Source organism: Manacus vitellinus, unplaced genomic scaffold (genome assembly GCF_001715985.3).
Source record: "Manacus vitellinus isolate BGI_N305 unplaced genomic scaffold, ASM171598v3 scaffold_0_pilon, whole genome shotgun sequence".
NCBI lineage: Eukaryota > Metazoa > Chordata > Aves > Passeriformes > Pipridae > Manacus > Manacus vitellinus.
In genome coordinates this window covers 49251043-49265218 of record NW_021938789.1, presented here as the reverse complement: position 1 = coordinate 49265218, position 14176 = coordinate 49251043, and the positions used below count along the sequence as shown (strand labels likewise).

The 14176-nt window shown below is 38.8% G+C and overlaps 1 protein-coding gene across 4 annotated transcripts in view; it reads right to left on the bottom strand.

Annotated features, from left to right (window-relative positions):
- The window catches only part of FAM13A (family with sequence similarity 13 member A), a 139998-nt gene that overhangs the window by 91297 nt on the left and 34525 nt on the right, over positions 1 to 14176 (bottom strand). For all 4 annotated transcript variants that reach the window (XM_018072979.1, XM_029960830.1, XM_029960838.1 and 1 more), the window contains exon 5: positions 10253 to 10412. In XM_018072979.1, the coding sequence (XP_017928468.1) occupies positions 10253 to 10412 (160 nt within the window). The remainder of the gene's footprint in view (positions 1 to 10252; positions 10413 to 14176) is intronic.

The window sequence follows — 14176 nt, the reverse complement described above, 5'->3', positions numbered from 1 at the left end:
GTTCCTCGCTCTCCCTTCATTTGATGTTGGAGGGGGAATACGCTGTCTCCTGTACTAAGTTCCCTGGAGCACAGCAGCGCAGGTGTGATACGAAGCAGTGCTGTCAAGGGTGCCAATGAAGAACCAAAAGAGCCACAGCAGAGCTGCTCCTACTCACAAGATGAAGACAATATGGAATCTCTCCCCTCTGTGATCATGCAAAATAGCTCATGGCTGATTAAGGCTCTGAAAGACACACGAAGTATCAAATAACCTATTATTTCTAAGACAAAACTGTATAGCCAATGGTATGGGGATCTTCAAAGGCATTTTCTAATTCATATGGTCACAGGTGTTTTCATGCACGTTAACTGGATGGAATAACTAATTGTTATTCAGGTATCAGTTCACAGAGTCATCATTCAGTGGTACAGGTACCTTCAGGAAAAATACAGAAAATGATTTAATGTGAACAGAAATTGGAAAAAAAAAGTCTCTTCACAATATATTAGGTATACTTTCCATTTTATACCCAGTAGGTGATGAAAACATCCTTGTTAGAAGGGGGAGCAATGGCAGTAAAGCTGACATACAAACCATGTAACGAAGATTGAAACAGCTAATATTTATATACGGGGGTTTTGCCTTGCTTGTTTTTAGTACATAGATACCAGGTCAGCTTCTTCCTATCTGCTGTTTTACCTTGCCATCATTTACACTATACTTTAATAACCAGAATTCAGCAAAGCTGTTTCAGACAAAAGTGATAAAAAGCAAAATCTCACAGTTTGCAAAAAAAACGCATCACTATTTTCAATATAAAACTAATATCCTATTCAGTTCACCTTTCATTTCCTTTTGTTCTCCCAAGACTATTTATATATATGACCTTTTACCTGAGACCATATCTCTTAATAAATAGCTAAAGGTTATTCTGTTTTGCATCAGTACAACCTTAACCTACTGCACTTATGGTCATAAAATACACACAAAGGTCATGAATTGTTATACGTAAGCAAGAGAGAAATGTGGAAATCCATTATTTTTAGAGAGGACTGGAATATAGAAAAGGAAATGACAAACATAGTAATAATCCCGCAATATACCCCAATGCTCCCAGCTCCATCTGTGGAATATCATGGTATTTTCTTGGAGGAAGAGAAAAATCTGTCTTCAGCCACACAGAAGGACTGGTTACTGAATGCTGCAAAATTTGAACTGACAATGCCAGGATCAAACGATTCCAGAATTTGTAAAAGGTTACAAAGACCTCACTGAGGGAAACTATTCACCTTCCGTGCCCATCCCCACAATTTGGAATAAAACCATCCCCAAATTATCAACAGTGTTTGCAGTAGAAATCCAAATCACCCCATACTAGCTACTATGAAGAAAATTAACCCCAGTCAAAACCAGCTGCCATCATCCTATGGCAGCGTTAAGGTGTCATACAATGGTATAATGACCACACCTCAGCTTCTCATGGCTGAGGTACAAACAAGGGGCCAGCAGCAGAACTTAAAATCAAAAGAACAAATCAAACATTTACAAAGTGACACAAGCCAAATGCTCTCTTGCTGGGTTTACCTAACTCTGTGTGTGTGTGTGTGCGTATGTGCATGTATTCAGTAACAACAGAGCTCAGAGCAGTTCCAGGGGAACATTTTATTCTACCTTGCAATTTTGAAAATTGGAGTCTGACTCATCTATTTACTGTAATGTTATTCATAAAACAGAAAAAGCAGATCTAGCTATGGGAGAAATCCAGGCTCTCCAGACCTGTATCTCACATTACAGCTGCTTAAACTCAGCCTTGGAAAAGCTAAATTGCATTTCAGATCTAAAAATCAAAATATTCACAAGCAAAAAAGTTCTTCACACATGGAATTCAGCAATGTTACTTTTAAAAGGTATATCTGATTTGCAGTAGATTAGGAAGTCCTGAGTATCTCTATACTGTTCTAGTTACTAGTGTAAGATTCCCAGCACACAGAGAACAGGCCCCTTTCTTAACAGTGAAACCGAGATGTTCACTGCTTCCAATTCAGGTCAAATGCTGCTGGGATCTACTGGATATATCAGATTTTCAAGAGCACACATATTCAGACACATTAAGAGTGTCTGGCCCCTTGTGCCCCTTGCATCACATGCTCCTATTCTCTTAGACTGCCCTGAGCCCACTTTATGACAAGTAAGTTTTGGGACACCAGCAATGTTACAGGCTCACCAGGGTGTACCAACCACCTTCTCCTGGACAAACTGTGATCTTCACAGTACTCACAGGAGGGCTTTTCAAAAATGCATTGGACTTATACTGAAGTCAATGAGCATTTCACTGCTCTTAATAAGGGTAAAAGAATTAATTTAGTTCTGGCTCCTTTTGAAGCTCCCACCTTCAAAGTACTACAGATGAAGATAATGGCAGAGGTCAGCGAGAATTAAATGCCACAGGCTGAAAAATGTCTTACACTTCTTCATTTTGGATCAGTTCCAACTGCCCGCAGTGTGTCCTTGTTACAAAGACAGCACTGATTACTGATCTAAACAGAGGGAATAATGCTGATCATTTTGTGTAACCTGATTAACTGAATGACTAATTAATAAGAAGCAGAATAAATACTGGGGAATCTAAACAGCAGGAACTGAGAGATTTGTCTTAGTAGAAAAATTCTCATCCTCTTGCTAACCTCCTTTTTTCCCCATTGGTATAGCAAGGACGCTCAGAAACAGCTGGCTAGTGCAGAGACTGATATGTTTATTTTACCGTACCTCATTTCTTCCTGCTGACTTTCATGGTTCCCTTTCGAAATAGGATGTTGTTCTGGCTGAGATGGACTGCTCCCAAGTGCTAAATCACAATGTTGCATCACCTCACCCTCCCAAAAAAAAGCCCAAACAAACCCAACAAAAAACCCCAAACAAAACAAAACAAACAAACCCCAAATAAACCCAAATCAATAACAGACAATAAATGAAAACATTTCAAATAAAACATGTGCAAGTACAGATCAGGCCATACATACACATATGGATCTTATTATCTCTATATTTTAGCTATGTGGTATTATCAAGGGACTATGATAATATCAATGAGCATTTGTTTCAAGAAAAAACTGTGAGAGAGAAAAAACCAAAGCTCCTAAGCATCTCAACTGCAAAATTAGTCAGCTGTATTCAAAAAATTTATAGTATACTAGAAATATGGACAACAGGAGAAAGACATTTGTTATGTGTCTGTGTTTCCTTTATATGTCCTAAACCTTGGCAAATTTATTCTCATAATGTGTAAAAATGAAAATATTACTGGTGAAATTCTAGCTAAAGAAGTATTGGCATAATAAGTTATTACTTTATAGAGTTTAGCACTAACATATTTGTGTAAATATTCAGGATTGCATTTAGTAACACCACAAGTGACAGATTTATAATCTTGCGAATGCTTTAATGAATTTCAAGAGCAGAAACATTCTGTTTTAATAATACATATACAGAATTGTCAAAAACAGCAGCGCTCTTTGGAAAGCTCTTTCAAAATGACACGAGAATTGTTCAGGGTTTTTTTCGCTTGCCTTTCTGAATCACAGCATAAACACAACCATCCTCCTCACTCCAGACTGAATCTGCTATAGGTGAAGGGTTTGGAGGCTTATAAACTTTCACCTACAAATCTCATACTGCTCATTTCCTGTCAGCTCACATCTTAAAATGTCATTCTGTCTGAATCACTATATACCCTTACTATAAACATGCCCATCTGCTCACTGGTGGACAACTGCAAAGCGATTTCTAGCTGAAGAAATACTAAATAGAAAATGGCAGACAGACTTCCACAGGTGCTCCTTCTCCTCATGTACTTCCCACCCATCTCCACATCTCCCATGTGAACCCACTCCCACTCTTTGGGGCTCCCTAGCCCAGGTAGGAGCAAACTTGTGTGACCTGTCCAAATAAGGGGATACTTGCACAAAACGGAAATGTTTGTTGAGATCTTCAGAAAGGATTTCCAGAGGAGATCAGTTCCTGCTGTTTGCTGATGGGAAAGAATTAATCCAGTACTGAAAGCCAACCATTAACACGATGCTAAAATGGTCCCAGACATGAAAGAAGAATAAAGGAAACTATCTAGACCCTGTAGGCTTAGCCAGGGCAGTGTAACATAGATTAGAAACGGATGCCTTTTTTCCTGACGTAAATGAGGGATTGCTCTTGTGTGTTGCTGAGTGTGTAACCATGGGGCCAGAGCTCTGAGGTGACAGGGAAGGAGGACTTATTTTGAGGGAGCCCACTCAGTCATGGAGCTGGGGAGTTCTCAGCAATTTCTCCCAGATCTTGTCAGGGGATCGGGTCCTCATGTTAAGGTGAAAACAACTGAGGAAGGGAAAGAAACATCTATGAGGGAAGTCTTGCTTTATTCATCTGGGGAAATAAGCTGAAACATTGTGGCTTTCCATGGAGGTGGAGCTTTACAACTGACTGCAAAGGCAGCACAGTCAAACCAATATGGAGAACTCTTCGACTACCTTACTTTTCCTACATCTCCTCGGGAATGAGAGGTTCAAGTCCTACCATGGGCTGAGTGATCTGCTCTGAGTGTTCAATTGGAAAGAGCAAGCAAGTAGTCCACTTTCAGATAGTGTAGCCCAAGTCAGCAGGAGCTGACATAAAAAAAAATGCACTTAGGGGTTTTGACTGATCGGGTTGGGCACTACACACTTTGCATCCACACCAAGCACCAGCAGGTTCAGCTACATGCAGTGGACTGCCTCCCTGTTAGAAATCTAACAGCAGGCTCGCAGAACAGTGTGTGAGCTTTTGCTGCCATTTAAAGTACAAAGAACTAGTCTGCCAACTAATCCTCTCAATTGAAGTGGCAACTTTTGTTAGAAGACTGGAAACAAACAGGATAGAAATGCAAGAAGTTAGTTGCATCTAAAAGGTTGTTTTGAAACTATTAGTTTTGCAAAAACCAGCAACAGACCAATTTCTGTAGCTCTTTAGTGATTGAAATCTGTCTGTTCAGAGGTCATCAGTATGTGCCTACAATATACTGACAATGATAAAATTGTACATTTATAATTTTTACTTGACTTTATAAGTTCAATTTTTAATTCAATTCAAATGTTACAATATTATTTTTCTAAATGTACTTGCTTTCTCTTCTGCATCAGGTGAACAGGGCTACATATTCTACAAAGTAGCACGGTAAGAATGAGAAAAGCCTTTTGCATTCCTGTCCTAAAAATATAATCAAACCAGGAACAGCATTATATCCTCATCATGCCAGCGCTTGTGTTTCAGTGCAAACACTTATGTGCTCTGAGCTGATTGGTTCTTAGAACTAGGTGCTCTGTCAAGAAGGCATAAGACTGAAAAGGTGGAAAAACAATAAAAAAAAAAATCTTGTAAGCCTGCATGACTAGGTAATAGGTTGTACATTTTATCTGAAGACATTACTGAGCTAAAACACATGCTATTGAAAATTACATTTCACTTGAAACCAGGGGAAAGGATAACTCCAGAAATCTCTCAAGAGCGAGTCTCATAATAGTTTGCCTGCCCAGATTTCCCTTGTCACTTGAACTAAATAAAAATCTTCTTTACTGCCTATCTTTGATCATTAGAGAAGCCTAATCACTATTATTCCAAGGTCCCATTTAATTCTAGTAGTAACAATACACCACTGGCTAGCTATAAAACATAGAACTATATGCAGCTGCAGTTCAATCAGCAATTTAAGACCTTTGTAAATGAAAGGTCCTCATTCAAAATTATTATTTGTTGTTCCTGTAGGTTTTGTAAATCTGTTTATTCAAGAATGTTATAAAACTGGAAATACTGCAACTCAAGACTGACTGATTTTTCATTACATGAGCTGTCACTCAGTTTAGTGCCACAAAAATCTATCAGGACTGTATCGATACACACTAGGAATCCTGTTCCAAAGCAAAATTTAAACTATGTTTTATGATAATACCCTGACACTTACAATGTGAAAATGCACAGCAGTGCAGACATATTGTCAGAAGATTAACTGTTCACACACAACACTGCCCAGTAAAAACCAGCTATTTATGATCCTGAAAATGTGAACACAAAGCAAACACGTATTCAGAACATTCAACCCACTTCACCCATTTCTCTCTAACTAGCAGAGCTTATTGATCAACAGACTGAGACTCTTACACATCGTTCAGTGGGTTAGGAAATTAAAGTGAAGCTTGGATAAAAGCATTAAGGATTGTAGTAATGGCTGGCTGCAAATGAGACCTGTAAGTCCAACTTATTCAGGAATTAAAAAAAGTACTAAATCAAACCCCATAATTCATTTACAATAAGGAATTTCCAAATACATATACAAACATATATACATTTCTGAAGAATACTTCTGCCTGCTGGCCACCAACCTGGATGATCATATGGATCTCATTCTATTAGGTGGAATGAAAACCTAATGAAATCCTTCCAGGCAAGGCATCAGGAACCTGACAGTTCAACTTCCCATTGAAACAGAAACTCTTCTAAGATAAATTTTCTATTTTGTTAAAATTCTACATTTTTTTTAAAATGTAGATGTTTCCAAAGAAACACTCCCCATCATTTCTAATTATAATACTACCATATGCCTGAGCAATGAGCAAGAGCAGGTTTAACAGCCCTGAGAACAAAGCAGGTACTGGAACACCTGTGGAGAATTTGCGGAGAATTCCAGCTCCCTTACTTTCTGAAATAAGATCCACTGAGAAAGCAAGCTAAGAAATCCTTTTACCCAGCACAACTTGTCTTTCCCAATGACTGAGCAGCCTTTGAAAGAAGGAATATAACTGGGATGAAGGTGTTCCTGTGCCTCCTCAGTGCACATATGCAGCAAGAATGATAGTTCAACTACCAGTAGCCCTACAGAATCATGTCTCTTTTTCCCATCTGTAACATTTATTCACTTTTGGACTCCTTAAAACATATTTTCTTTAAGCTGCCACAGTCTGTACCTGATTGAAATGCACTTGATCCTTCTAGAAGTCTGTGGCATTGTGGATTCCCCATAGCTATGACTAACATAGTAGACAAGATGCAACTTGCTCTACTGGAGCTGTTTTTCCTTTCCAACAGACTGGTCCAAGAGAAGTTTGATGCTTTCATGACTTTATCTAACGACCCACATATTTGTGTTTTCATTTTAAAAGAGCGGTATCTTTTGCTTTTAAAAATCCACTGATTTTCTAACCAAAGTGTGGAAAAATCTTAAGATATCCAGACCATGAAGTGTCAGGAGTCATGCAAGTCTGGGAAGATGACTGCGACAACATTCCCATCTTGGGATGGAATAGCATGAGCCACTAGCTCCCTATTTTTGGGTATTTGCTCTAAATTAACGATTTAGGGTTGATGTAGACTTCAAAAAAGGTTACTAGGAATGGATGATGTGAAGCAACAGGCATTTAAGCCACCTCAAGAACAGCCCAAGACTACAGGGAGAAATAATATTCCTACAATATCTTCAGACACTAATTAAAAGTGGGTTCCTGTTTTTCCAGCTGAAATTTCAGCACCAAAGTAAAGGGATGAAGGCATAAAAAAGAGATAAGAAAAAAAGAGATAAGAAAAAGCAGGGCTAATTTTGCAATGCAGTAAGCTAGAAAAGCATACTAGAGCAAGGAGAGAAGTACATTGTTCAATGTACTTTTTGATATCTTTCCTTACTTTTTAAACCACTGTCATTGTGCTTCAAATTTTGATTCAAGTTAGTCCTTCTGCAAATTTTTGGCATTCTTATCCTCGTGTATGAATTTTCATGCTTATAGATGCTCTTTCCAAACTCTTAGTCAAGAAACACCTGGATCAGCACTGATGGCTTTGACCATCATGAGGTTAAACTCTTAACACAATGTAAAAACTCCATCCCCTTTTTGGGAACCTTACCTTTGGGTAAGGATAACACCAGCATTCCAACTGAAAGAAAGAATTCATGCTTGTCTAGGAGAAGTGTCTCAATAAGCCCTAGCCCCAAACTATCCACCCAGAAGAACACATAAGGCAGGTCACATTACCGAAGCCACTGTACTAACCTAGAGAAAAAGTTATCTCCACAGTCAAGAACATAAAAGAGAGGATGGCAAAGACATACAAGCTGTGGAGGGGCTACCGCAAGTGTGCAGACTGACTGGAGGTGATGGAAGGCTGTGTATCAAGAGTGCTGGAGCTTTTGCACTTCACTACAGACTGCCAGCCTTTTCCCTGGACTGGGAACAAAGGGCTATCAAGTTTGAGTACAGCAAGAATAGTGGGACAGGGCTGTGGGAATTCAGAGAAAAATGTCAACGTGGAAAAGTGAGAAAGGAGTGAGAGTGAAGGCAATTATAGGAAAGGTAACAGTGTAGTGACTCAGGGTGAAACGCTGGCAAGTAAGTGATTTGTGGGAAGGAATGACAGAATACCCCAGGAGGGAGTGAGTGAGGTTATCTAAATCTCTCCTCACCCTCTTGCTGATCACAACATAAAAGCTAAACAAGCCATTTAGATAAATGTAGCTGAGTTTGGTAAAGGACAGATCCTACTTTTCCTCACTTTCCTTGCCATCTGCTCTCCCATCCCATCATGGTTCATATTTGAATGCAACACCCTTAAAATCAACAGGGTCTCAGTTTATAAGAGCATTGTCCTGAACATCCTACATTTTTCACTGCTTTCAACAGGATTACTTGGCAAATTTCTATCCAGTTACCTGTAGATGTATCAATGGCTTTTCCAGAAGCAGCAACTTTGCTTACAAATGGCTTGTTATTTGCTGGACACTATGACACAAGTCGGGCCAAATAATTCTCTGAGGCATTTGTTCTTTTATGACAGAGACACCAGCTGGCTTCTATTGTATGTAATGGCTCATAAATTAGCAAACTGGCAATCACTTTTCTCTGCTGAATCTCATTTGTTACCACTTGGATTTCTCTTCAAGTGCACCATCTCTATTATACAAACTGGCAAGGATAGGGGGTATCTGCTAGGATACAAAAAATGTAACCTTAAAAAACGTCCTTTAGTAGCACCACCTGACAAATTTCAACAAAAACTTCTTAGTATCTTCGCTACATGAAGTTAGACGATTGTATTTCTTGTGTTTGAGTATTTGCCTTGATTTAACTAGAAAACTTCCCACCCATGTTAGATGGGCAAGGAACAAGGTCAAATTTTTGCAGCTGACTGCCAACTGAATTCTGAAAATATCAACAAGATCCAAAGATGCAAACACGGTGCAAGCCCTTGTGGTCAGGCACAGCTTATTCCTCTCAGGCAATCACCTGTCTCCTGAGGTAAAGAGATGGGCAACACTTTCCATCTCACATGGGTAACTATACCTTTTAGGATATTTTGTTAAAGTAATTCTGGTTATCACCATGTACTTTGATAGCTCATATCTCTGAACAGCTGTGGGAAATCTCCCAGATTTCCACCTTGGTGCATTTCCAATTACCAATAAGTCCTTAGAAGTGAAAGACTACCTTGACTTTTGCAACTGGGAGAGGCTTGAAGGAGGAGGTATATCTGAAACCTTTCTTTTGTGTTCATTTTTTAGAAATATGTTCATTACCTGTTTTTGTTGCTGAAGTGACCATCCGCTGCTAAACATCAAATGGCCAGGCAGACCATTTCCATTACCCAAAAGTTACTGTGACTTCCGTAACATAAATTAAGGAAGACAGTGGAAGGCTACCAGCCATTCTACCTCCAAATTATATAACTTTTCTTTAAAAGCTTACTTTCTTTGAATAGTAACTTTTATTTAATGCTTCTCTTCAAGTGCTCTCAGGAATGGCCATTCTGAGTCAGAACATACGACTTTTAAACTCAGGTACATGTTTGAGACAAGTAGACTTCATAGTGGCAAAGGCTAGAGACCTCATACTGTCCTACAGTATGGAAGTTCATAATCACTGAAGTACACCATAAATGATCACCATGTCAGAAACCTTGAACACTTCCTAGAATTATTCTGCCTCCTCATTTAAAAACATTTGAATTTTAGTGAATATATTTTTTAAATAAATAACAGTGCGCAGCTAACAAAGCATAAAGATGTTTAATAGAATGAACTTCCAGACTAGTAATGAAAATCAGCCTACCAGCAGAATCAATTTGTAAACTGCATACCAATCAATAACACAGAACACTATTACAACAGTGCCTGTCTCCCACTTATCTAAACATTTATGTTTTGAAGCCTGCAATAAGCCTGAATTATGAAATCGCTGTAAGAAAATGAAATATTAGAGATACTCACTTTTACCAAAATTATTCTTGCTAGCTCTTCACATACAGGCTTTTCTTCATCCTTCTTCAAGCCTTCCAGTTCAAACAAGGTATTGTAATTTTCCAGCATTTTTGTCATTATCTTGTTGCAGATCTCCTGTTCTTTTATACCTTCAAATCCAGAGGGCACACTAAAATTGGACAGAAGATAAAGAAGAGTGTTATAGGGACTCAACATACAAGAGTTCCTGCACAGAGTCTCTATAACATTTCAGTTGTGGATACAGGCTGGCTAGCAGGCACAGGAAACTCCGTCTTGGAAAGGAGGATTGTGCCTATGTTGGTAACAACTATCCTTATTGATATAAAATACCCAACCTGTTGGCCAAACTACCCACTCCAAAAAATCTAGGTAGAGATCTAATTGAGACAACCACCAAATGGGGTACCACCAACCCTGCTATAAGTTCGGTTTCATGACTGCAATAGACAGCATGAGGCATTTAGATGCTCTGGTTTGTGATAACCTCAAAGGTTATCACAGGATGAGTGAAAAAATTAAGAATACCCACACTCTAAGCAAAACACTAAAAGTGGAGCAAGATCTCTGCATTCAGATGACCCAATGCTGTACATAACATTTTCTAATCTAATGTTTGAGTTGGCATTTCTTTCAAAAGTAGGCTCATAACTCAAAGGGTTTTTTAAAACACGGAGATGGAGGGTGCCTTCTGCAGAACAGCCTACAGGATTAATACAAGAAGTGGTTCCTTACTTCCACTTTCCGGGAGAATAACCAACTACGTGGCTGCTGAAGAAGCAGTTTCTTGGTTTCTTGAAACAGGCCCCTTTGCAACCAGGAATTGCTTGCCACAGACGTTAAAGGCACACAGAAATCATAAGATACTGATTTGGAAGAAGCGTTGTATTCCAGTCTATGCTCCTTTGCCCTCCTTATGTGTTTCACACAACTCTCTCATGCAGTAAAAAAAAAACATTACTCAAAACAGGGGATACAATTTGCTGAAGCTTCTAACGATCATCTGCTGGAATATAGGCTTTCTAAACTTTCTATTGGACTTTGCTGCCCAAAACCGACTTAAATTCTGTTTAAATGCAAAGTGAAATCTCTGAAGAATCTTCTTCAGCATTCAAAATACTTCTCCAATCATCCAGTATTTCTTATTGTACAGTACTTCCAGCAGACACACTCTCCTCTCAATAAGCCACGAAGTGGCTGTATGGATGTAAATTTTCTAAGGACCTTATAAAGTGGCAGACTGCAGACCAGGAGTAAAGAAACACAAAAGATTTAAAGGGAAGAAGCAGAGGAGCAAAAACCAGAAACAAAATAAAGTTTCGAGTATCTTTTGGCTGAGGACAACTAGCGGTTATACGAGAGGAAAACATAACCCAAACCCCCAAAAGCTAAACAAATGCCACCTGAGCTATTTTACAGGGATGTAACTTGAAAGTAAATCATTGTTTACTACAATCAGCAAATTAAAATTTATAAATAATTACCTATTGTAAAACTGCAACTGCAGTTTATTGGTGCCAGCTGTGCATTTCAACAAGAAGACTGAAAGCAGATGCTCCCAGAAATTTGCCATCAAAAAGTGCTTTTTTGTAAGGGCTGCATGCTGCTGATCCTTCTCAATACTTTACTCTCTGTAGTACATCCATATGTCAACAGGGAGAGGATCCCACTACAGCAGAACACATCTTTGTAAACTCCAGAAGAGAATCTTTACCGCTATCATTTCAACATTTAATACATGCTAGAGTAGTAGGACCTGAATTTTGAAGGATCGCCTTATTTTACACTGTAGAACATTGGCAACTGTAAAAAATGTGTCAGTCTCAGCTGACTGACTGATTTCATCAGGGTGGAACCTGGCCTCCAACTAAATAAAGAACAAATAGGACAACTGGTATTGACAGACGTGCATGTATACTCAGGTCAATTCAACTCAAAGAATGTCACATTCACTAAAACTTACTAACTGGCCTGAAGAAAAGTGTATGTTACCAATAGGCCCATGCAACAATCCTGATTTAAGGAAACCTCTCTTTCCATGTTACATGATATGCTCCACAGTTGGTATAGTGCAGAGCTTGCTTGCTTGCTAGTTCAGGCAAATCCTGACTCTTACCTTCCTGATTTGTTTCTCCAAAATAGGGTACAACAAGAAGCCTGGCATCCCTGTGAATTTCATTTCCAGGAAAAGGACTAGAAATGTACCAGAGCACAAGTCAAAATAAAGACTCCAGATAGCAGAACCTTTCCCTAAACTGCATCTGCTGGGAACTACAGCCGACATCTCCCTACCGGGAACAGCTAACATCAAAAATCTCTGATTGCAAAACAGGTCAGTCTACAAAGTTTCCAGAAAGCATAGAAACAGTATTTCACTTCTGAATAATTCCATGGCTTTCTTGCCCTCCCTTCCCCACATTACCTTGTCAGTTAAACTTTACTAAATCAAATCTGTGAAAAGTCTAACATTTTATTCCGAACAATTCTGTAAATGTATGGAGAGATATGCAGAACACAAGGCTAAAGTTCATGGCTTTAGTAATTTTTAACACCTCTCCCTGAATGTAACTAAGCAAAGCAGTATGGTTTGATTTATTTTAAGGGCAATGTACTATATTTTATTCACTGCCATCTCTCTGCCACTTAAACAGGTATATTTTACAAAATTTCTAATTTATTTTTCATTTAATTGCTGTTTATTAGACTTCCATCACGGTAAGGACTATTATACTCTTTGAGCTCTCCATGGTGACATTTTTCTTGCAATAAATATATGCTGAGCTGAAGATATGAAGTTTATATTATGAGCATGCACCACCCTGCCTATTTATACAAATTAAACTCCATCTGTTGCCACAGTGCATGATCCACCAGTCTAGTTAGACTTTTCTGAAAATTTATGTAAAAAAATAGTATCTTACTTTAGCTCTTCTTAGTCTGAAAAGTTTGCATCTACAAATGCAAACTGACTAGAAAAATCTTCAGCTGACTAGAAAAACCCAGTCCTTTGAGAAAGTCTTCTCTCACCACCTTCCTGATGCACATCCTACTCCTTGCAAATTTTACAAGTTCTTTTGTGAGGATCCTGTTAAAACATCACAGCAAAACTGTGTTCATAGTCATGGTTCTTTTATGTCTATTTTCATGTTAATTAGGCATTACAACTGTGTTGCTTAGAGAGTTAGGCACACAATTTACTCCAGATACAAAATCCTGAATAGCGGGACTTGATCCCCTTATAGCCACAGATGTAGGAACCACTTCAGTAGTAGCACCAGAAACATGAGCTTCACTACCAGAAACATGTTTTCTAGAAGGGAAGCATAAACAGGCAATTTCTGTGGTTATTTCTAGAAGAAAAACTGTTGATAAATTCAGGTCTATCTTAGTGATTTGAGCTGGAAAACTCCCACTGAGCGGTAGCTTGCAAAGTCATGGACAGATACATAGCATAGGCAGAGCAAATTTTCTACCGTCCCCTCCTGATTCCTTGGACACCTTGTCCTTCCCAGAAGGTGCTCTGAACAATCTGTGTGCAAAGCACAGTGGCTCAGTACATATTAATTATTTGGAAAAAACACGGTTTTTCTAAACCAGGCACCAGCATTAACAGCATCTGACTCAGTTAAGCAGGGTGAAAGGTAAAGGTGCATTAATACCAAAAGTTTTACAGGATATTCAAAATCCAAATTACTGATGAAACCACTTAAAAGCTGAAAAAGCAGTAGTGCTGAAAGTGAAAATATTAACTGGGACTAGGATCAAGTTATTAGCTCTTCAATTCAAAATATGACACTCAGTAGTATTTCACAATTCTGCACAATGTCCTAACAGCATGCCTGGCCCCTGGCCCACCCCTGCAGCTCCATGCAGCTCCTGTCCATGCAGATCCATGCTCACATGTTCTTGTGTTCT